Source organism: Oryctolagus cuniculus, chromosome 1 (assembly GCF_964237555.1).
Source record: "Oryctolagus cuniculus chromosome 1, mOryCun1.1, whole genome shotgun sequence".
Lineage (NCBI taxonomy): Eukaryota > Metazoa > Chordata > Mammalia > Lagomorpha > Leporidae > Oryctolagus > Oryctolagus cuniculus.
The window spans coordinates 65969220-65993891 of NC_091432.1; the positions used below are offsets into that span (position 1 = coordinate 65969220).

Here is a 24672-nt window from a genome sequence, read left to right on the forward strand (position 1 = left end):
TGAACCGCGGCGCCAGCTTGCCTGGCCCATTTCTGGCCATTGTGGCCACCTGGGGAGTGACCAGTGGATGGAGGAACTCTTTCTGTAATTCTTCCTTTCAAATAGATTAAAAACAAAACAAAACAAAACAAACAAACAAAAAAAAACAACAGTGCAGCTTCTAAAAGGCAGAAAAGTCAGCAGAGCTTTCTTCATGGGGCTGGGGATACACAAAGTTTGGTTCAGGGCTACCAAGGCAAACAGAACATAGGCAGCCACATTCACAGAGGAAGAGCAGATCCATCATGGCTTCTCTCTGCCTTCCCTGTCCAGACCCACCTGAAACGTTTTCTGCGCAGGGTAGAAGGCTAAGAATAAGAAGGCTCACAGAAAGCTGTGGAAAAGTGAGACCCTGCAGTTTTTCAGTGTTGAGGGGGAAAATGTTTAGCACTTCCTAGGAAGACAGACTGGGTAGACACACGAGACTCTCAGCGGGTCCTGCGGAGACTCCCAGCTCAGGAAGAATGAGCTTCACAGCTTGCCGGGAGTGCTGCCAGGCCCGCGTCAGTGCAGGTAGGCACTGTTCTCTGGTAGGCACATCATCTCAGTCTGCGGGGCCTCTACAGTTTTGTTTCTTCTTTTTTAAGATTTTATTATTTGTTTTATTTGAAGTACAGAGTTACAGAGAGGGAGAGACAGAGAGAGGTCTTCTATTCTCTGGTTCACTCCCCAATTGGCTGGAATAGCCATGGCTGGGCCAGGCTGAAGCCAGGAGCCAAGAGCTTTATCTGGGTCTCCCATGTGAGTGCAGGGGCCCCAGCACTGGGGCCATCCTCTGCTGCTTTCCCAGCTGCATTTTAGTGGGGAACTGGATGAGAGGAGATCAGCTGGGGCTTGAACAGGCATCTGTGTAGGATGGTGGCGTTGCTTCTGGCAGCTTAACCTACTGTGTGCCACAGCACTGGCCTCCTCTACAGCTTTTATACACTATGATAGTATTCTAACAACAATGACCAGCTCAACCAAGAAGCCAGCCCAGGAATGAGAACAGACACTGTAGGAACAGACCCAGTCTCCATTTGAAGAACATTTCAATTGCTTTCCGTCTTCAGGATTGTGAGCCATCTATAGTGAACGTTCTTGTATATGTGTCTTTGTACACCTGTATGGCATCTCTTTAGCATAAAGGAAGTCTTTGCTAATGCTTGTCTTTTTTAAAAGATTATTTATTTATTTGAAAGGCAGAGAGAGAGCAAGAGAGTGAGAGCGAGAGCGAGAGAGAGAGAGAGATCTTCCATCTGCTGGTTCACTCCCCAGATGGCTACAATGGCTGGAGCTGTGCACTGATCTGAAGCCAGGATCCAGGAGCTTCTTCCAGGTCTCCCACATGGGTGCAAGGGTCCAAGGATTTGGGCCCATCTTCTACTGCTTTCCCAGGCCACAGCAGAGAGCTGGATTGGAAGTGGAACAGTCTGGACTTGAACCAACACCCATATGGGATGCCAGCACTGCAGGTGGTGGCTTTACCCACTACACCACAGTATTGGCCCCTAATGCTTGTCATTATCAACTTTTTCTTTTTTTGCCAATCTGATACATAAATGCTCTGTTTTTAAAGTTTTAAATATGAACGACCTGTTCATGTCCTTTGCACAGTGTTATGTAGGGTTGTGACACACATATACCAGAGGAGTCCCATGGCAATAAGAAGTTCATGGAAAATGTTTATTATGAAAAAGCTATGAATGGATTTCAATTTTTTGGCACCAAAGTAAGCTTTTATTTTTTATTTATTTGACAGATAAAGTTAGACAGTGAGAGAGAGAGAGACAGAAAGGTCGTTCTTCTGTTGGTTCACCCCCTAAATGGCTGCCACTGCTGGAGCTACACCGATCTGAAGCCAGGAGCCAGGTGCTTCTTCCTGGTCTCCCACGCAGGTGCAGGGGCCCAAGCACTTGGGCCACCCTCCACTGCCCTCCCTGGCCACAGAGAGCTGGACTGGAAGAGGAGCAACCGGGACTAGAACCTGGTGCTCATATGGGATGCCGGCGTCACAGGCGGAAGATTAACCAAGTGAGCCATAGCGCCGGCCTCTACACCACTTTTATTTCAATATACCAAAGAGACCAGTTATGTGATATGGTCTCTAGTCACCTTTGCAGTTTCAGTACTGCTTCATTCTACTTCACAGTCCACCAACAGCTATGGTTCCTGGGCCAGATCATGCTGTTTCTACCTCCTGCCTCTTCCTGAAATACCCTTACCTTTTACCCTAAGTCTCCATAGCCGTGGTGGCCATTTGGGGGGTGAACCAATGGAAGGAAGACCTTTCTCTCTGTCTCTCTCACTGTCTATAACTCTATCTGTCCAAAAAAAAAAAAAAAAAAAGGCGGTGTAGAACCGACTCTTGTGAGTTGGTTATCTGTGTATGCTTAATGAAAAAAATTAGGCTGTAGTTAATCATTTTATGGCAGTTATAATACAACCATACATTATTACAATGCTAAATAATTCACCAAACGTTGAACGTTAATAGGCCTGCAAGCTTTTGAATTCATTTTTATCTTGTTGTTGTTCTGAGATATGGTTATGTTATTATCAAGTTACAGAGGCAGTTCAAATGCAGAGCATTTTTTTTTTTTAATTTGTCCAAGAATAAATAGCTAGTAAGTAGAAGTTTAGAGTTTGGGACTCAGTAAGTCTAGAGTTGTTTCTTCATTCTGCTGCATGTAAGAAATTGAACCCACAGGGCGAAAACTCAGGCACAGCTGAGTACCCTTGGGATCTGAGAGTTGTTCATATGGCTTCTTCCCAGTGCTTTGAGTATGGTTCTTTCCTTCATTTTGCATTGAGTGTGAATGCTTTGACAATGACATTTTATTCCGGATGTTTTGGTCCAGCTAGCCAAATACCTGTCTTGTCATTTGTTTCCTTTGTTTGCCTTAATTAATAACCAGTCACCCCACCCCAGAGAAAATCCCTTTATTGGAAAGGCCATCAGGAAGTAGAGCTATTAGATTTACATCAGACTGAACACGAAGCTCAGCTTAGATCACTGGGCACATGTATGTGGTGCTTAAGGCATCAGATCCTTGGAGTTTCTCTTCCTGTTAAGTGTGACGGAGGTTAGGTGTTAAGAAGGCACTTCAGCCATTGGGTTCATTATGAGTGCTGATAGGTCTGGCAGCCCAGCAATGCGTGAAGTAGTGCTTTCCTGTGAGGTGGGGGAAGGACCGGCGGTTGCTTCAGTACCTCTGAAACACTTGAAAATGCCCATGAGAGCGGAGAGAGGAAATGGCAGATTTGTGACTAATGCCCAGGGACCAGGAAGGGTGGCGGTGTCTTTTCTGGTGCTCCCTCAACACCTTGTGGCTCTGCTTCTGTGGCAGCGTGACTGGCATTTCAGCCACAGCTTCCTCTTCTGCGGTGGAGCAAACTGACATAAGGCCCTAGGAAGGCAGAGGAAGCAAAGAGAAAATTAAGTCAGGTTCCACAGCAGCAGACGTAAACTTTCTAATTATGACTAGTCATTTTCTGCTAAAATCAGGGGACCTGGATGTTTAATAACAGCTGTCTTAGTATAAATAACAACCTTGACCGTGTGCAAGGAGACTGCAGAATTCATGGAAAATGGACTTACAATGCATGTTTTCCATGAACTTCTTTTAAAAGATAATTTTTTGTTTGCAATCAGAGAGAATGTATGTGTACTACTTGGCACATGGTGCTCACATTAAATGTTAGCTTTTATTTATTTATTATAGAGACTCCACTCTGATTACTGCTGCTGCTGCTTTAGACTGTGATCTGCATTCCTGTGAGGTAGCTTGGCTAGTGCTTTCATCCACGTTTGATAGATGAGGAAGCTACAGCAAACAGAAGCTTTGACATCTCTAAATCCTCATTGATTGGCAGGTGAGGTGTCTGAACCTGTCAAGCTCTTTCACTTCTTAACCTTTCTGGAAGGTGCTACTAAGTAAGAACTAGAATTAAATGTTTAAGGCAGTGTCACATTGGGGCTATTCAGTGTTTGTTTTGAAGATTTACTCATTTCAAAGGCAGAATTAGAGAGGGAGAGAGGGAAAGGGGGAGAGAGAGAGAGAGAGAGAGAGAGAGAGAGAGAGAGAGAGAGAGAGGTCTTCCATCCACTGGTTCATTCCCCAAATGGCCGCAACAGCCAAGGTTGGGTCAGGCCAAAGCCAGGAGCCTCCTCTGGATCTCCCAGGTAGGTGCAGGGGCTCAAGGACTTGGGCCATCCTCTGTTGATTTCCCAGGCACATTAGCAGGGGACTAGATCACATTTACTTTGTAGATCAGATTTACTTAAGTAAATCAAACCAAACCACAATTTAAGAGTGTTGTCCCAACACCACAGACAATTTTATAAGTCCTAATGCATGCCATTCTACTGGCTGAGATCATTTACAAAGTATTTTTTACTCCAGGTTTGACACCTGGAGCAACCAGGTCTCAAACCAGTGCCCATATGGGTTGCTGGCATTGCAGATGGCAGCTTTACCTGCTGTGCCACAATGCTGGCCCTGGCTGTTCAGTTTTTTTATGCTTGACTGTTTTAATATGCAAGAAGTAATTCAAACTATGTATGTACTTTTTGAACTTTTATACATTATGCTATATAATGTAGCATAGGCCTCATGGGGTGAAAAGCATTTTGTATCCTTTAGCATTAATGTTAACCTGAGATTTAGGTACTTTGTATCAGTACTCAGTTTGATGAGTACAAATTGGTGCCCTGACATTTGTGTTCTCAGGTCAGGGGCATAGCAGGAGCCCACGAGGACACCGGGTTTCTCCTTGGCCTTATAACGTGGACTTTGACGTTCTTTATAAATATCTCAAAGTGAATTTAGTGTTCCATGCAACATCCATCAAAGCAGTTGCATTGTTATCTTTGTTTCTTCTATGTTGTACTTAAGTAAATCAAACCAAGCCACAATTTAAGAGTGTTGTCCCAACACCACAGACAATTTTATGAGTCCTAATGCATGCCATTCTACTGGCTGAGATAGTTTACAAAGTATTTTTTACTCTCATTGCACCCATTTGATCCCCATAATAGTATATCATGATAGGTATTGTTCTAATTTTACAGAAAAGAGAACTGAGATGGACTTATCCAAGGTTCCAAAGCTTTTGAATTGGGAATGATGCTTTTAATTTTATATTATTTATGCTACATTCAAAAAAATGAGATTGTTAAGCTCTTGAGACATTTTGTACTAAATATTAACAAGAACCATTTTAGGGAAGACATTCTCCAACAGTGAGTGAAAATTATCATTTGTACCAGGCTATTGCTAAAATATTTTTGGTCTCATGTGTTGTATAGTAGTCTTATTTATAAGCCTGAATGAGATTATGCTCCTTATGTTGCTCCCAAATAAAAATAAAGATGCAGAAATTTAAAAAGTAGATCTGAGCAGAATTTGCAGTTGGTACCAGAAGTTGTTATGTTAGGATTTGTTATATTTTAGCCTGAGGAGTCTTTCCAAATATGATAGAAAATGCAAAAGCCAAAAAAGAAAAGTTTGATTAACTACATACAAATATTCACTATAAGCAAAATCAACACAAAGGATAAACTTGAGAAAGTGTTGCTTTTCATGTGACAAAGGGCCAATTTTCCTTATATAGAGAACATTAACAAATCAAGAAGAAAGGAAGTGCATTTATCTTTCACATCAAAGGAAATGGAAACCACTCTTAGCCATATGAAAAGTATTCAATTTCACTTATGAAGTATATTGGATACAAAATGTCACCTATTAGTTTGGCAAAACTAATGAATTGCAGCACTCGTGCTGGAAAAAGTGTGAGGAAATGACACTGTTATTCATTGGTGATGGGACTGGAAACCAATAAGGCTTCCTGAAGAAAGCCTGATCTGTCAAAAGGCACACTTTTTTTTTTTTTTTTTTTTTTTTTTTTAGCAGAAATTCTGATTCCAGCACTTTATTCTATGGACCTCTTGCAAGCATGTAAAGTAATAGGTATGCAAGATCATTCACTGCAAGGTTGCTTGAATAGTCTCTGGAGATTTAAAGCCATCTTGACATGTGGTTAAGGATTTATTCTTCATATTGTTTTGCTTTCTCCCTGTTTTTTTTTTTTAACCAGTTTTACTAGAGACTAGTTTTTTGTTCATTTCAAAGCACCATGTAAGAAAACTGAATTAGCTTATGTTGTTAATTGCAATCAGCAGAAATCTACTCTGGCAAACTTAAGCAAACAGGGAATTTCTTGAGAAATAATTTGGGGCAACTCAGTGCCATCCAGGTAGATAGAAAATTAGGATATGAAAGTGGTAGCCAGAATCAAAGAACAGAGTTTGTATCATGTGAGTTATTTGAAATGTTTTGAAATGTCTTGGTGATTTAGAGTATTGTGAACATAATTAATTGCTCTTGTTTGCTTTAAGAAATAGGGAGTCAGCTTCTGTATCCTCAGGTTCCACATCTGGGGATTCAACCAACTGTTGATCAAAAATTATGTGCCTTACTGAACATGCACAGGGTATTCCCCCCCCTTCTTTTCTTGTCATAATTTCCTAAACAAGCAGTGTAACAACTGTTCGCCCAGATTTACATTGTTTTGAGGTGCTGTAAGTAATCCAGAGATGATTAGAAATACAGTATATAGGAGGATGTGCACCAGGTATGTGCAAACAGCACACTATTTTGTATAAGGAGCACGAGCATTGTGGATTTTGGTATCCTTGGGGATCCTGGAACCAATCTCCTGTGTACATGGAGGAATGACTATATATTCTGTTCCTTGGGTGCATGCATTTATTATTATTTTTTTAAAGGTTTATTTATTTATTTGAAAGTCGGAGTTACACACAGAAGAAAAAGCAGAGAGAGAGGGAGGGAGGGAGGGAGGGAGGGTGGTTGGTTGGTTGGTCTTCCATCCACTGGTTCACTCCCCAATTGGTTTCAATGGCTGGAGCTACACTGATCTGAAGCCAGGAGCCAGGAGATTCTTCTGGGTCTCCATATAGATGCAGGGGCCAAAGGACTTGGGCCATCTTCCACTGCTTTCCTAGGCCATAGCAGAGAGCTGAATCAGAAGTGGAGCAGCTGGGACTTGAACCGGCACTCATATGGGATGCTGGCGCTGCAGGTGGCAGCTTTACCCACTACACCACAGCACCAGTCCTGGGTGCTTGCATTTATATAAATAGATACAGTCACGCTTGTTAATTGTATTGTCCAACTTTCCCGTAATTTGGATTAATTTCTTCTTTATAATCCTACTAGTTTTTACAGTGTTGTAGGTTCCTACAAGCTCTTAATTGTATCTTCTTGATGGGTGCCTTTAAAAAAAAGGAAGACTATTCAAGGGGGGCTACTACAATGAAGTTTGTGATAGGGGAGATTGGGCTCAACCCCTAACTGGTCGCTTTTTTTTTTTTTTTTTAAGAATTTAATTATTTATTTTAAAGGTAGAGTTAGAGAGGACACACACACACAGAATCTTCCATCCACTGGTTTATTCCCCAAATGGCCCCAATGGCCAGGGCTGGGCTAGGCTGAAGCTAGGTTCCAGGAGTCCAGGAGCTTCTTTCAGGTCTCCCAGATGGGTGCAGGGGCCCAAGAACATGGACCATCCTTTGTTGCTTTCCCAAGCCATTTGCAGGGAGCTGGATCAGAAGTGGAGCTTCTGGGACTTGAACCAATACCTATATGGGATGCCATTGCCTCAGCTGGTGGCTTAACCTGCTGCACCACAGTGCCGGCACCAGTTGGTTGCATTTTAAATCTCTGTATGATTTCCCTCTTCTAGTTATTAACACCCTTCTCCTGGCTGTGCCACGTACTGGCTCTGTGGCCTTGGGCAAGTCATTTGACCCCTCAGAGTAAAATGTGTGCAGTACCTGCCTTAGAGTTTCTGTGACAAGTCATTGAGAAAATGTACATGGAGCATGATCTTACATGTAGTGGAGTCTCGGTAAATGCATTTAAAGTACTTTGTTTCACCATAAGATTTTTGCTTTTCCCTGCCTCCTTCTCCTCTTTTAAAGTGTCTAATTTTAAGTACTGCTTGCTTAGAGTTAGAAATGTGCTTAAGGGATATGACTAAAATAGTTATCCAGTTTTTTTATAAAACTGGGTGAAGGTGATGGTAAAGGGGACCAGCAGTTCTCCTGTGCTTGGCTAGGCTTCCCGTTACTGTTTGCTGTATCTGCATTAGGTCCAGTGTTTCTGTTTAAATGTTTTCAGGGTCCTAAACAAGAGGCCTCTTAAAACAGTTGAGACCCCAGAAAAAAGACAAATGGCAGCTTTTTGAGGAGGTTACTTTTCTAGGACAAATGTTTATATCAACCTCAGTGGGATGTGGTTACTAGTAAGTTTTAAGGTTAATACTATTTTTAGATCACCAAATGTACATAGAAGGTGTAAACATTTAAGGAGGCAGAAGGGTATACTCTCCCCTTCCTTTCTGATGGCATTTAAGACATTTATTCCTGCTTTTTATTTTTACTTTATTTTTTTATTTTTATTTTTATTTTATTTTTTTGACAGGCAGAGTGGACAGTGAGAGAGACAGAGAGAAAGGTCTTCCTTTTGCCATTGGTTCACCCTCCAATGGCCGCCGCGGTCAGCGCGCTGCGGCCAGCGCACTGCGTTGATCCGATGGCAGGAGCCAGGTACTTACCCTGGTCTCCCATGGGGTGCAGGGCCCAAGCACTTGGGCCATCCTCCACTGCACTCCCTGGCCACAGCAGAGAGCTGGCCTGGAAGAGGGGCAACTGGGACAGAATCCGGCGCCCCGACCGGGACTAGAACCCGGTGTGCCGGCGCCGCAAGGCGGAGGATTAGCCTAGTGAGCCGCGGCGCTGGCTATTCCTGCTTTTTAAACTCACTATTTGTTTGAAAGGTAGAGAGCAGAGAGACGGGGACAGACAGAGATCTTCTGTCCTGTGGTTTATTCCTCAAATGCTCACAATGGCTGGGACTGGACCAGACTGAAGCCTGGAGCTAGGAACTCATTCTGGGTCTCCCATATGGGTGGTGGGGAACCAAGCACTTATTTGTCACCTGCTGCCTCCCAAGGTGTGCGTAGGAAGGGAGCCGGACTAAAATGGAGCCAGGACTGGAACTCAGGTACTTCAGTATGGGAGGGCAGCATGCCAAGTGGCATTGTAACCACAGGGCCAAATGCCTGCTCCATTCCTGTTCTGAACTTTGATATTTAGCATCAGTTTATAGGACTAACATGCACTGTGTGCCTCCCATGGGTCTCAGATTTATAAATATATACAAAGAAGAGAAACAGAATTTCAGCTGGGAAAATAGCATACATGTATATATATATGTATATATATATGTATATGGCATGATTAAATGGTCAAGAGTTGAGAGATCTGCACAAGGCTATAGGAGGCAATCTGGAGAAGCTTGAAGGACATGTTGAAAGGTTTTGATGTTATGGCTAATCAAAACCATTGCAGGGAGGTGAGCGTGTGCCATAGTGGGTAAGTTGCTGCTGGGGATGCCTGCATCCCACGCTGGAGAACCCATTTCATGTTCCTGCTACTCTGCTTCTGATCCAGCTTCCCATTAATGAGCACCCAGAGAGGCAGCAGATGATGGATCAGCACATGGGTGTCTCCCACCCACTGTGGGGGACCTGGATGAAGTTCTGACCTCCTTGCTTCAGCAGGGCCCAGCCCTGGGCGTTACAGGCATCCAGGGAGTGGACTAGAGGATAGGAGCTCTCCCTCTCACTCACTTTTTGTCTTTCAAACAAAACAAAACAAAAAATTAAAACCAGTGAATGCTTTGAGAATTAATAGATATCAGGTTGTATTCTGAAAATAAGTACAGGATTATATATAGGTTGCATACAGAAAAATACTTTGCAATCAAAAAGAAATAGAAAAATACAGTGTAAAGAAAAAAACTTCATTTCCTTCCAAATGTTACTCAGTAACAGTTTTACATGTAGTTTTTCCTGAGGTCTTTTTAATGTAGTACTTTACCACTGAGCCTCTTCCAGACCACCCTAGAAATAACATTTTTGTCCCCAGCCTACATTTTCCCCTTCAGTTGCACTTGTACCACTGGCGTGTGCGCTTGTTTATTGTCTATTTTCTTTTCTTTTTTTATTTTATTTTATTATTTTTTTTGACAGGCAGAGTGGACAGTGAGAGAGAGAGACAGAGAGAAAGGTCTTCCTTTTGCCATTGGTTCACCCTCCAATGGCCATCGCAGCCTGCACGCTGTGGCCGGCACACCGCACCTATCCCAGGGCAGGAGCCAGGTGCTTCTCCTGGTCTCCCATGGGGTGCAGGGCCCAAGCACTTGGGCCATCCTCCACTGCTTTCCCAGGCCACAGCAGAGAGCTGGCTTGGAAGAGGGACAACCGGGACATAATCCGGTGCCCCGGCCGGGACTAGAACCGGTGTGCCAGCGCCGCAAGGCGGAGGATTAGCCTAGTGAGCCATGGCACCGGCCTGTTGTCTATTTTCTAATACAAGAGTTGCTGAGTGCTTCTCTTAGTACTTATAGCAGTGCCTGATGGGTAACCTTTAATAAATATTTATTTGATTAATGGTGTCTGCTTAAAGTAAGATTATCATAAATTTTTTAATGTGTTTTAGGATTGGGGGAGTAGGCAGCAGCAGGACAGGGTGCTGGTTCCTTCCTAGACGGTCCTGTTAAAAGGCATTTTCTTGTTCCCTTTCTTTTAGAGTTTATATTCAGAGCTCCAATCAAATTAAGCAAGCCTGGGGAACTTCGCGAGGAATATGAAAGCCTGAGAAAGGTATAGTATACAAATTACCTCGACATTTTTTTTTCTTAAGTATTACACACTTGCTGCTCTGTCTAATCATTGCTCATACTGCTTTCCTTTATCTTTCAAAGTTCCTCTGATTACACCTAGCTGGTGTTACCTTTTATTGCTTTCACTCTGTTAAGTGCTCCAAAGAACTGTAATGTAGGCCAGTAAAGGGATGTTGAAATAGTTTCCCACCTTGCGGCGCCGGCACACCGGGTTCTAGTCCTGGTTGAGGTGCCGGATTCTGTCCCAGTTACCCCTCTTCCAGGCCAGCTCTCTGCTGTGGCCCGGGAGTGCAGTGGAGGATGGCCCAAGTACTTGGGCCCTGCACCCGCATGGGAGACCAGGGGAAGCACCTACCTCCTGGCTTCGGATCACCACAATGCGCCAGCCACGGCGGCCATTGGAGGGTGAACCAACGGCAAAGGAAGACCTTTCTCTCTGTCTCTCTCACTGTCCACTCTGCCTGTCAAAAAAAAAAAAAAAAAAAAGAAAGAAAAAAAAAAAAAAAAGAAATAGTTTCCCAACCAGAAGTGTTTGCCAGTAGGAAAGATTTTAGCTGTGTTTGTATCATCTTGGGTTTTATCTTTAAACTAATTGTGTGGGAATCACCTACAGAATTAAGAATTTAAAAAGGCTCAAGACAAGTATATGCTGGCTTTGTTTCACTGTTCTCCAGTCCTCTCCTCTAATTGATTAAGTAGTCATCCCACATGTGGATATTGAAGATTTTGTAAAAGTAAGTAATCCACTTGATCTGAACTAGGCATCATCACAAAACAGAGACATGATAATAACATTATTGTGATATTTTATATTTAATGACAAATCATTATTTAGCAAAGTCATGTTAAAGACACAAGATAATAGAAAGCTGTGCTTAACTACTGTATATTCTTTGACTTCCCTTTATTGATTTATTTTTAAAAAATTGGTTATTTGAAAGGCAGAGTGGGCCGGTGCCACAGCTCACGAGGCTAATCCTCCGCCTAGCGGCGCCGGCACACCGGGTTCTAGTCCCGGTTGGGGCGCCGGATTCTGTCCCGGTTACCCCTCTTCCAGGCCAGCCCTCTGCTGTGGCCAGGGAGTGCAGTGGAGGATGGCCCAGGTGCTTGGGCCCTGCACCCCATGGGAGACCAGGAAAAGCACCTGGCTCCTGGCTCCTGCCATCGGATCAGCGCGGTGTGCCGGCCGCAGCGCGCCGGCGGCGGCGGCGGCCATTGGAGGGTGAACCAACGGCAAAAAGGAAGACCTTTCTCTCTGTCTCTCTCTCTCACTGTCCACTCTGCCTGTCAAAAAAAAAAAAAACAAAAACAAAAAACAAAAAACAAAAAAAACAAAAAAAAAAAAAAAACAAAACAGAGTGAGAGCGAGCGAGAGAGAGGTGTTCCATCTGCTGGTTCACTTCCCAAATGGTTGCGATAGCCAGGTCTGGGCCAAGGCGAAGCCAAGAGCCAGAACTCCATCCAGCTGTGGCAGGGGCCCAAGCAGTTGGACCATCTTCCACTGCCTCCTCAGGCACATTAGCAGGGAGCTGGATCAGAAGTGGAGCAGCCAGGACATGAACCCAGACTTTGATTGCATTGCAAGTAGAGCCTTAACCCACTGCACCCTTCCCTTTAAATGAAAGTGTCAAATGTCAGTTTAGATCCTTCTGCCTCTTTCATATTGATGTTGTAATTTTTTTTTAAAGATTTATTTATTTATCTGAAAGGCAGTTAGAAATCTTCCATCCATTGGTTCACTTCGCAAATGGCCACAACAGCTGGGAGTGCATCAAGATGAAGCCGGGAGCCAGGAACTCCATCCTGGTCACCCATGTGGGTGGCAGGGGCACAGAACTTGGACCATCACCTGCTGCCTCCCAGACGCATCAGCAGGAAGCTGGGCTGGGACTTGGACCAGCACTCCAGTATGGGATGTTGGCATCGCAGGCAGCAGCTTAAACTGCTGTGTTACAATGCCTGCCTCAAGGTTTTGTTTTTAAATCCCTTTTCAAAACTTTTTTCTCTATGGAAAGGAATTATTTTCAGGGACTTCCTCAACAGGTGGTTCTTTAAGTTCTAGAATATGCAGATACTTGCTTCTGAGATACCCTTTCAAAAACTTTGAGGATGTGGGGATTTTAAAGCTGCCAGTTTGAAGCTAATGTTAAAGAAAGCAAATAAGGCATTGATGTCTGAAAAAGGAGGTAAGTTAGAGTGGAGGTTTTTATAAACAGAGAGAGAGAGGGAGAGAAAACTTGAGGATTTATACTTTTGTTCCTGTTGGAGAGAGTGAAAGGACAGTGATTTTTAAAGGGGCTAATGATGTCATGTTTTTAGTGAAGCTAGGACAGCCTCATATAAACTGGATTGGGTTTTGAGAAACACCTGTGTAATTTGGGCTAAATTAAAGTTCACTCCAGATCCTTCTTCCCCACCCAAGTATCCACATTATTCTACATCCATTAGAGAACCTGGAAGATGGAAATAGAAGCAGAAAACCAAGAGGCACTCAGATGGCATATCCAGATCATGGAATACTATTCAGCAATAAAAAGGAATGCATAACTGATACATGTTCCCACATGAGTGAACCTCAGAAAGATTCTAAGAGAAAGAAATTAGATACCAGGAGCCATGTATTGTATGATTGCATTTATAAAAAAAAAGTCGAGACTTGACAAATGCATAGGGACAGAAAGTGGATTAGATGTTGATTAGAGCAGGAGGAGGAGCTGGGATTGGTAGGAAGGAGTAAAGATTTCTAAAGCTGATTTGTATATTCCCCAGCTTTGTATATTTACCTAAAAGTCATTGAATTATGTACTTGAAATGGATGAATTATATGTGTCTAAAATATGCTTCAATAAATTTGTAAAAGAAAAAGTTAAAAGGCACTAAATTTTGATGGCAAACTAGTTGAGAAAAAAATGATAATTCTTAGAATGCATATTTTCTGAAACAAAGGAAAGTAAATTTATTGTTATTTGGATGAATCCCTAGGGGAGAAAGATCTTTAAAAATTTCTACTGAGCATGGGATGATAAGTGGAAGTTAACTCTACATAGCTCATTGTTACTGAATCAATGTAACATACTGCTAAAATACTTTCTCTTTTGTATACATTGTTGCTTTAAGTGACAGTAGAAGCTTTTATGAGGACTGTAAGCAAGAAATGTTGTGTTTTTTTATTTGTTTTTTTTCTTTTAAAGATGTAATTTTATTTAGACTCTGCTACCTGTGGGAGATTTTCAGAGCAACGTAGATTGGGATGAGAGGGCTCCTTGTGGCATGGGGGTGACTTCTTCCAGGCACTGGTCCAGTTACTAGGTGCCTACTCAGGGCAGGGAGATGCCCCTTTTTCCTTTTTAATGGTTTATTTATTTATTTGAAAGGCAGAGTTAGAGAAAGAGATTTTCCATTTGCTGGTTCACTCCCCAAATGACCACAATTTCTGTGACTGGGCCAGGCTGAAGCCAGGAACCTGGAACTCCATCCGGGTTTCCCATGTGGGTGACAGGGCTCCAAGTACTAGGACCATCATCTGCTTTCCCAGGTGCATTAGCAGGGAGCTGAATTGGAAGCAGAGCAGCTGGGGCTTGAACTGGTGTCCATATGGGATGCTGGCGTCACAGGCCACAACTTAATCTGCTATGCCACAGTGCCAGCTCTGACGTGCCCTCTTTCTTTTTGGAGCTGATGCTTACTGAGATGCCTCTGGGTTTCTTTTTTAAATTTTTTTTAAGATATTTTATTTATTTGAGAGGCAAAGTTAGAGAGAGAGGGATTAGTTCACTCCCCAGATGGCTGCAACAGCTAGAGCTGGGCTGATCTGAAGTCAGGAGCCAGGAGCTTCTTCTGGGTCTCCCATGCAGGTGCAGGGGCCGAAGCACTTGGAGCATCTTCTACTGCTTTCCTAGGCCATAAGCAGAGGGCTGGATCAGAAGTGGAGCAGCTCAGACTCGAACCAGTGCCCATATGGCTTAGCGCACTGCACCACAGCGCCGGCCCTGCCTCTGGGTTTCTGAACTTTATGAGTCCATGAGTAGACTTGTATGTTTAAATATGTTCATCTTTTTCTTTCTGCCATGTGTTGTAGTTAATTTTGTCTTTTTAATGTAAGAAAAATAATGCAGAAATATACAGAGCAAAATGTGGAAATTTCTCTTAGCATGTTTTTCCCCTCTTCCCCCGGGTGACAGATTGTAGCAGCCTAGGGTGCGTTCACACACACGCAGCTTAGTCTTTCAGTATAATGAGATCATGAGCCACATTCATGTGCTGATTGGATATTTTTGTGCCTCTGGGGCCGGCCAGGCACTGGGATACGCTGCTGAAGATGCCCTGGGTCCTTGCCCTCAAGGAGACTGCCCTCTAGTGGGACAGAGAGACACGTCATTAGCAAACTGATGGTTGAGTAGGTGGTTTGAGGTAGAGGGGTCAGGGAAGTGCCCCCTGAGTGCAATGAAGAATCCTGAAGAAGAGCATTCCAGGGGGTGAGAGTAAAGGCCTGGAGGCAGGTGGCGGGGGGGGGGGGGGGGGCAGAGATGGCTTGGGCCAGGCCACAGGTCCAGGAAAGAGACTGAATTTGTTTCAGATGGGATGGGAGGCCGACCTTACACTTTTAAAAGGTCTCTTGGGGCCAGTGCTGTGGTGTAGCCAGTAAAGCTGCCACCTCAGTGCCAGCATCCCATATGGGTGCCAGTTCAAGTCCTGGCTGTTTCATTTCTGATCCAGCTCTCTACTCTGGCCTGGGAAAGCATTGGAAGATGGCCCAACTCCTTGGGTCTCTGAGCCCGTGTGGGAGACCTGGAAGAAGCTCCTGGCTCCTGGCTTTGGGTTGGTGCAGCTCCAGCCATCGCAGCCATTTGGGGGAGTGAACAAGCAAATGAAAGACCTCTCTCTTTTTCTCTCTCTCTGTCTGCCTCTCCCTCTTTCTCTGTGTAACTGTGACTTTCAAGTAAAATAAATAAATCTTTTTTTTTTTTTAAGTCTCTGGTGGTTTAATTTACTGTGATTAATAGAAACCTGAAATCATGACTCAGACAAATGGGATATTTGAGATTTCTGCTAATTGAATAGATTTTATCTGAGTTAGGTCAGGCAGCCAGGAGCCAAAAATTCCATCTGGGTCTCCTACATGAGTGGCAGGGGCCCAAATACTTGAGCTGTTACCTGCTTCCTTCCTGGGTGTGCTTTGGTCAAAAGCTGGGTAAGAAGTAGAGGTGGGACTTGAACCCAGGCACCCTTTTTTTTTTTTTAAAAAAAGATTTATTTTATTTATTTGAAAGAGTTACAGAGAGAGAGGTCTTCCATCTGCTAGTTTACTCCCCAGTTCACTTCCAGTCCAGCTCTCTGCTAATGGCCTGGGAAAGCAGTGAAAGATGGCCCAAGTGTTTGGGCCCCTGCACCCATGTGGGAGACCCGGAAGAGGCTCCTGGCTTCAGGTTGGCCCAGTTCCAACCATTGTGGCTATTTGGGTAATGAACCAGTGAATGGAAGGTTTCCGTCTGTCTGTAACTCTGCTTCTCAAATAAATAAATGTTAGGGGGAAAAAAAAAAAAGATGGCCGAAATTCTTGGGCCCCTGCACCCATGTAGGAGACCTGGATGGGGCTCCTGGTTCCTGGCTTTAGCCTGGCCCAGCCCCAGCCATGATGGTCATTTGGGGAGTGAACCAACAGATGGAAGATCTCTTTCTCTGTCCCCCTCCCTCTCTCTAATTCTGCCTTTCAAATAAATAAAATATTTTTTTTAAAGTGAGGAGGATAATCAAGTGAATTCCCACGTACTCATCACCATCAGTAATTACATTGATAATTTATCATGAAGATAAATAATTTTTCATGGTCAGAGTATTACTCAAAATATGTTAATATTATTGTATAATAATTTATTATTCAAGATATATTAATAGGATAGTAGGCATCTCTGTGCATGAAAAGAGTTTAAGAATCTAGTGAAAAATGATGAATTTAGATAATTTTACTGTATACAAATATTAACTCAAAATGAGTCAAAGACCTAAATATAAGTCCTAAAACTATAAATAGAAGAAAACATAAGACAAAAATTTCATGTAGGGCTGGTGCTGTGGTTTAGTGGGCTAAGACTCTGTGGTACCAACATTCTTTTTGTGGGTGCCGGATCAAATCCCAGCTGCTCCACTTCCGATCCAGTTCTCTGCTATGGCCTGAAGGCAGTAGAAGATGGCCCAAGTGCTTGGGCCCCTGCACCTACCTGGGAGACCTATAAGAAACTCTTGGCTCCTGGCTTCGGATTGGCTCAGCTGGCCATTGCAGCCATTTGAGGAGTGAACCAGCAGATGGAAGACTTTCTCTCTCTCTGTAACTCTGCCTTTCAAATAAATTAATTAATTAATTTAAAAAAACTTCATGATATTGGGTTTCATGATTTCTTGGATATGATATTATATCCAGGATGAGAAAAGTAAAAAAAAAAAAAAAAAAAAAAAAATGAGATTCATGAAAAAAGTTGTGTAACAGAAAATATTAAGAATGGAGTAAAAAGGAAATCCACAGAATGGGGGGAAATGTTTATAAGTTATATATCTGATAAGAATATCACATATACAGAGAGAATTAAAACTCAGCAACAAAAAAAGTACCCTGATTGATTCAGAGATGGGCAAAGGACTTGAGTAGATATTTCTCCAAACAAAATATGTGAAAAGGTGTCATTAGGGAAATGTAAATCAAAGCTACAGTGAGATACTACTGTAAAAAAACATAAATATGTATGTGTAATAGAGAGAGTCTGAAAATAACAAGTGTTGGTGAGGATATGGAATAGTTGAAATCCTGTGCACTGTTGCTGGGAATGTAAAATGCACAACCCCTATGAAAAAAAGTCTGTAGGGTCCTACCAAAATTAATTACCATATGATTTGGGAATTCTATTTCTGGGAATATACCCCCAGATTTTATTTATTTATTTGAAAGGCAGAGTTAGAGAGAGAGAGGTCTTCCATCTGCTGGTTCATTCCCCAAATGGATACAATGGCTGAAGCTGGGCCAATCAGAAGCCAGGGGCCAGGAATTCTTCCTGGTCTCTGAGGTGGGTACAGGAGCCCAAGCACTTGGGCCATCTTCCACTGCTTTCCCAGGCGTGTTAGCAGGGATCTGGATCAGAAGTAGAGCAGCTAGGGCTTGTGGTGCCCATATGGGATGCCTGTGCTGCCGGCAGAAGCTTAACCTGCTATGCCACAGCACTGGCCCCTCCCCAAAAGAATTTAAGGCAGGGTCTTGAGATAGTTGCACACCTCTGTTCATAAGAGCGTTATTCACAGTAGCTAGAACATAGAAGCAAGCAAAGTCCTTTGACGGGTGAGCAGATAAACTAAATGTGATATATATAGGTGGGCTATAAATTGTGACATCAGCTGTAGCACGTGTGAACCTTGTGGACACTATGCTCAGTGAGATGGCCTGTCACAAAAAGACAGAGTTACAGGAGGGAGCTGCAAAAAGTTTTTGGAAAAAAATAAAATTATAAGTTTATTTTAGTCCAAAAAATTGAAATCTATGCATATTTGTTTCATAATATGCATTTTCTATGTGTATTATGAAGTAGCCACAGTCATAGAAACAGAAACTGAAATGGCAGCTGCCATGGGTTTGAGGGGAGGAGGGCAATAAGGAGTTGCTGTTAAATGGGTGTTTAGGCAATGGATGGACAACATAAGCAGAGTATGTCACTGAACTGCATGCTTGCGAAGAGTTAAAATGGTACATTTTATATTTTTATTTTACTGCAATAAAAAAATGGAGGGAGAGAAATAAAAAGAATCTAATAGCCCAATAGCTTTTTCCATGTTTGCCTGTTAATGAAAACTTGATCTGCCCAGTTCCAAGTAGAAGATGAGTTGAATCCTATTGCCATGCTCCTGCTTTGCGGGAACCTATTGTGTCAGACAGGTTTATTACAGAGTTTAAAAGGATACAAAGTTGGCCGGCTCCGTGGCTCACTTGGTTAATCCTCTGCCTGCAGTGCCATCATCCCATATGGGCACCGGGTTCTGTCCCGGTTGCTCCTCTTCCAGTCCAGCTCTCTGCTGTGGCCCAGGAAGGCAGTGGAGGATGGCCCAAGTGCTTGGGCCCCTGCACCCATATGGGAGACCGGGAAGGAAGCACCTGGCTCCTGGCTTCGGATCGGTGTAGCTCTGGCCGTAGCGGCCATTTTGGAGGGTGAACCAACGGAAGGAAGACCTTTCTCTCTGTCTCTCTCTCTCACTGTCTAACTCTATCTGTCAAATAATAATGAAAAAAAAAAAGGATACAAAGCTGGCTGGAATTCTGTAACACAGAACAGGCTGTTAGAACACTGAAGATTTATTGTAACACTTACATAACTAAAATTGTTATTTTCTGGTTTTTGATTACAGTCATCACAGTGGGTGTGAAGGGGTTTCCCTTTGGGTTTGGTTTGCATTTCCTGATGACTTCTCTTGCGCTTATTCACCTTTTGTATATCTCAGGAGAAATGTCCAGTGAAGTCATTGCCCATTGCTTTTTAACTTTCCTACAATTTTTCAATTTATTGACAGAAATTCATCTTAATAGCAAAGAGAGTTAGAGAACATTTTCTGGATTTTTGCCCATTTTTGAATCAGGCTGTCTGTTGGTGAGGGTAAGAATTCTTTCTTTATCCTAGATAGTAAATCCTTATCTGACTGTGGTTCACAGATATTTTCTTCCATTCTCTAGGTTGTCTTTAAAAATTTTTCTTGACAATGCCTTGTCGTACACAAAAGCTTTCAATTTTGATGAAGTCCATTTTATGCTGTGCTCTTCAGCTTGGCTTCCTCACTCATCATCGTCGTTTTGAGACTCATTCACTTTGTTGTACCAGTTTATCCCTTTCTGGTGATGAGTAGTGTTCATAGTTTAGGTATGTCACCATTTATCCAGTTGCCTCATTTAAGTTGTTTCTGATTTTGGCTAAATAAAAATAAAGCTGCTGTGAGCATTCATGTAAAAGTCTTTGTATAGATGCATATTTCTTTTTCTTTTAGGTAAATACTTAGGAATGAAATGGCTGGATCATATGGTAGGTGTATGTTTCATTTTTAAAGAAACTGTCAAAACTTTTCCAAATTGGTTTTTCCATCTTAATTCCCACCAGAATTGTACCTCATAGAAGATCTCCAGTTTCTCTCAATCTTTAACAACATTTGATATGGTTAGTCTTTTTAATTTAGCCATTCTAATAGGTGTGAAATGGTATCTCATTGTGGTCAACTCTGCATTTCCCTAGTGATTTGTGATATTGAACATCTTTTCATGTGTTTATTTGCCTTTTGTGTATTTTCTTAGGTATTATGTCTGTTGCAGTTTTTTTTTGTTTATTTTAAAACTTGGGTTATGTATTTTCTTGATGTATTTTAAGAGATCTTTATAAATTCTGGATAAAAATCCTTTATTAGTTATATGTTTTCTAAGTATTTTTCTCTCAGTCTGTTTTTTTTTCCATTTTTATCATTTGAAAAGCAGAAGTTTTAAATTTTGATAGAATGTCATAAATTGTGCTTTTTCTGTTATAGCTATAAATGTTTTGCCCAACCCAAGGTCACAAAGATTTTCTCCAATGTTTTCTTCTGGAAATTTTATAGTTTTAGGTTTTATATTTAGGCCTGTGATCCATTTTCAGTTATTTTTATATACAGTGTGAGATTTGAATCTAAGTTCTTTTTTTGTGCATGTAGATATCCCAAGTGTTCCAGCACCATTTGTTGAAAAGACTATCCATTCTTCATTGGACTGTCTGTATATTTATCAAATGAGTTATCCATATATTTGAGTTTATTTCTAGATTGTGTTCTATCTATACTGTATATCTATTTATCTTTACATTACTGTGCTATTTTGATTTCTGTGATTTTAGTAAGTCTTGAAATCTAGTAATAGTAATCTTTCAGTTTTGTTCTTTTCAAAGTTATTTTGGCTGCCGGTGCCGCGGCTCACTTGGCTAATCCTCTGCCTGTGGCGCCGGCACACCCGGGTCTAGTCCTGGTTGGGATGCTGGATTCTGTCCCGGTTGCTCCTCTTCCAGTCCGGCTCTCTGCTGTGGCCCGGGAGTGCAGTGGAGGATGGCCCAGGTCCTTGGGCCCTGCATCTGCATGGGAGACCAGGAGGAAGCACCTAGCTCCTGGCTTCAGATTAGCGCAGCGCGCTGGCCATGGCAGCCATTTGGGGGGTGAACCAATGGAAAAAAGGAAGACCTTTCTCTCTGTCTCTCTCTCTCTCTCTCTCTCACTGTCTAACTCTGCCTGTCCAAAAAAAAAAAAAAAAAAAAAAAAGAACAAAGTTACTTTGGCTGTTCTTGATTCCTTGCATATCCATCTGAATTTTATAATCAACTTGCTATTTTTTTTTTTAAGATTTATTTATTTTATTTGAAAGTCAGTTACAGAGAGAGGAAAGACAGAGGAAGATCTTTCATCCGCTGGTTCACTCCCCAAATGGCCGCACCAACCAGGGCTGGGCCAGCCCGAAGCCAGGAGCTTTCTCAGGGTCTCCTATGTGGGTGCAGGGACCTAAGTACTTGGGCCATCCTCCGCTGCTTTCCTAGGCACATTTAGCGAGGAACTGGATTGGAAGTGGAGCAGCCAAGACTTGAACTGGTGTCCATATGAGATGCCTACACCATGGGCAGTGGCTTTATCCACTACACCACAGCACTGGCCCCAAGAATTGATACGTTAATAATATTGAGGCTTTAGCTCCAACAACATGGTATATCTTTCTGTTTATTCTTTAATTTTTCTAGGTTGTATTTCATGTTTTTTAGTTTCCAAATCCTTTGTCAGATTTAAGTATGTCTAAATTTTGATGTTATCATAGGTGATATTTTTTGGATTTCAATTTCTAATTGCTTGATATAAGTATACAATAATACAGTTAAGTTTTATTTTCTGTCCTACAGACTTGCTAAACTTTAGTAGATTGAGCAGCATTTTTTTAAGTTTTAGTGGGTTTTTCTACATGGGGGATCGTGTTGTCTCCAAGTAATGATATTATTATTAGAGGACTTTATACTAGATTTCAAGACTTACTATAATGCTGTAGTCATTAAGACATTATGGCATTAGCACAAGAAAAAGTCATATAAACCAGTGTAACAGAATATAATCCTGGAATAGACCCACTCGTATATAATTTTCTTAGCTTGGGCTGCTAGAATGATGCATTGACTGGATGACATAGACAGTGATTCCCTTCTCACGGTTCTGGAGATCAGATGTCTCCTGACAGGACTGTGGTCTCCTGTCATCACGTACTGGCAGGGGTGGAGAGAGGGCGGCTCCCTGGTGTCTTCTTGTAAGGCCACTAGTCCCATCAAGAAGGCTCCACTCTAATGACCGAATCACTTCCCAGCGTCTCTGCCTCCTAAAACCCTCACATTGGGGTTAGGTGTCACCGGCGGCTTTCGGAGGGTTGGGGACAGAAGAGGGCAGTCTGTGACAGTAGCCAGTTGGTGTCCACAGAGGCATCAAGGAGCTCAGTGGTCACAGTACAGTCTAAATGGAGCAACCCACAAATCAGTGACAGTGAGAAGTTCTCCATTCTGTATCACATGTAAAAATCAATACCGGCAGATCATAGATAGATATAAATGCTAAAACTGTGCAAAAGAAAAGAGAAGGAAAATCCTTTGACTTTGGGGATAGGCAAAGACTTTCTAAATAAACACAAAAAGTCCTAATCATAGAGGAAAAAATTGATATATTGGGCCTTATCAAAGTTAAAAACTTCTCCTCAGAAGATTCATTGAGGAAATAAAAAGGCAAAGCAAAGGCTGGAAGAAAATATTCTTAAGGTGTGTATTTAACAGTGGACTTGTATCCAGGATTTATAAGGAATGTTTCTACCCACAAATGGAGTAAAAATAAATAAATAAAGATCAAAGGCTGGAACGGACACTTCACGAAAGGCATGCTCCTGAGCACGTGAGAAGACTGTCAACCTCATCAACCAGGAGAGCCATGAAATAAAACCACGAGATATCATTTCACGTCCTCTAGAATGGTTAAAAAAAAAAAAAAGCTTAACAATTCCGAGCGTGAGAATGAATGTGAGTATGTGGCTCAGATGGAACTTCCATGCACTGGCAGTGGGAGTATAAAATGGAATAACCACCATGGGAGACATTTTGGCAGTTGCTTTATAAATTTAAACATACGTTTTTCTGTATGACCCAGCCAATTCCACTGGTAACTGTTCAGCCAACCAAAGAAAAACATTTGTTTACAAGAAGACATGAGTGGTCATAGCGGTTTTACTCACAATAGCCCCAAACTACAGTAACCCAAATGTCCAATACTTGAATGGATTAAAAAAAATAAGGCATATTTACACAATGGAATATCTTTTATCTATATAAAAGAGTATCTTAATAAAGCTCAGTAGCATGGATGAATCGCAAAGATATTGCACTCAGAGAGTGAAATCTGACACAAAGGAATCCATGCTGTATAATTTTATAATAGGCGGAACTAAGCTATGGTTATATTGATCAGAGTAGTGGTACCTGGGGCTGAGTCCGTCAGAAGACTGATTGCTGACGGGCTTGGAGGAGCTTCCAGGGGTGGTGGGAACGTGTTCTATATCTTGAATAGGGAGATACTTACCTGGGTATGTACCTTCCTGAAAACTCATTGAACTTCACATTCCATGTGTTCATCTTATCATATGCAGATTATATCTTAAAATAGTTGATTAAAAATTTAGCTCTAAGTAGATTATAGGTTAAAAGGTCAAATGATAAGCTTCTTAAAGATAACATGGAGTAGTCTCTTGATGTTGGGGTAAGCCGGATTTCTTAAATGGGATATAAGAAGCACTAACCATAAAGTAAAAGACTGATATTCTGCATTAAAACCTGGAGCTTCTTGTCTTTGGAAGACACTGCTAACAGTGGAAAAGGTAAGCTGTGTGAGGGGCGGGAAAAGTATGTGCATGGCCAGGTCTCGTTTAACCTCGGGGACACAGGCTGTGAGATGCGCTGTTGGGTGACTTTGTCATTGTGGGAACACCGCAGACTGTGCTGATGCATGTACTTGGTCTGTCACTGACCACAGTGTCGTTGTGCCCGCACACGAGTCTGCACAGAGCTGAGGGACTTCTGAAGGTTTGTGGAAGGTGGGATTAAAAAATAAGACTATTTTGGTACAAAAAATTTTTTTAAGTTGTGGGGTGGGCACTTGGCACAGCAGTTAAAACACCACCCAGGACACCCGTATCCCATTCCCGGGTACCTGGGACTCTGCTTCCTGTCAGGCCTCTTGCTTTACTTTCTGCCAGGACCCCTTGGCTGGGAAGCAAAGGATGATGGCTCAAAGACTTGGGTCCCTGCCATCCACATCGGAGCCTGGGTGGAGTTCTGGGCTCCTGGCTTTGGCCTGGCCCAGTCCTGGCTGTTGTGCACATTTGGGGAGAGAATTAGCAGATCAAAGATCTCTTTCTCTTTCTCTTTTTGAGTAAATAAAAATAAATAAGTAAACCTTATGAAAGACTGGAGAAGGGGAGGAAAATAGTTTTTAGAAAACTGCAGTGGCGTGCGCATACCTGTGACCCAGCAGTTCCCATCTAGGACATACTCCATGGGACAACGCATATGCAAGACAGTTCACAGCAGCTGACTCCAAAATAGCCCCAAATTAGCAACCATTGAAACAGGTGTCAACAATTGGATGGTTAAGTTACTTAGGAATCAAACAACAGAATGCTGTAACAAAATGCAGAGAGACAAGGTAACTCTTCATGAGTGCATTTCACAGTAGAATGCTGAGTGAAGGAAGGAAGCTCAATAAACATGTAAGACTCCACTTAGATAAAAACAGAAAATTTGGAAGTGGGTCAAGTGATTTCAGAGTGGTGGAAGCC

The 24672-nt window shown here is 42.3% G+C and overlaps 1 protein-coding gene across 2 annotated transcripts in view; it reads left to right on the forward strand.

Annotated features, from left to right (window-relative positions):
* Positions 1–24672, forward strand: part of RNF169 (ring finger protein 169) — an 84397-nt gene that overhangs the window by 26645 nt on the left and 33080 nt on the right. For both annotated transcript variants that reach the window (XM_017344708.3, XM_002708692.5), the window contains exon 2: positions 10697–10770. In XM_017344708.3, coding sequence (XP_017200197.2) covers positions 10697–10770 — 74 coding nt within the window. The remainder of the gene's footprint in view (positions 1–10696; positions 10771–24672) is intronic.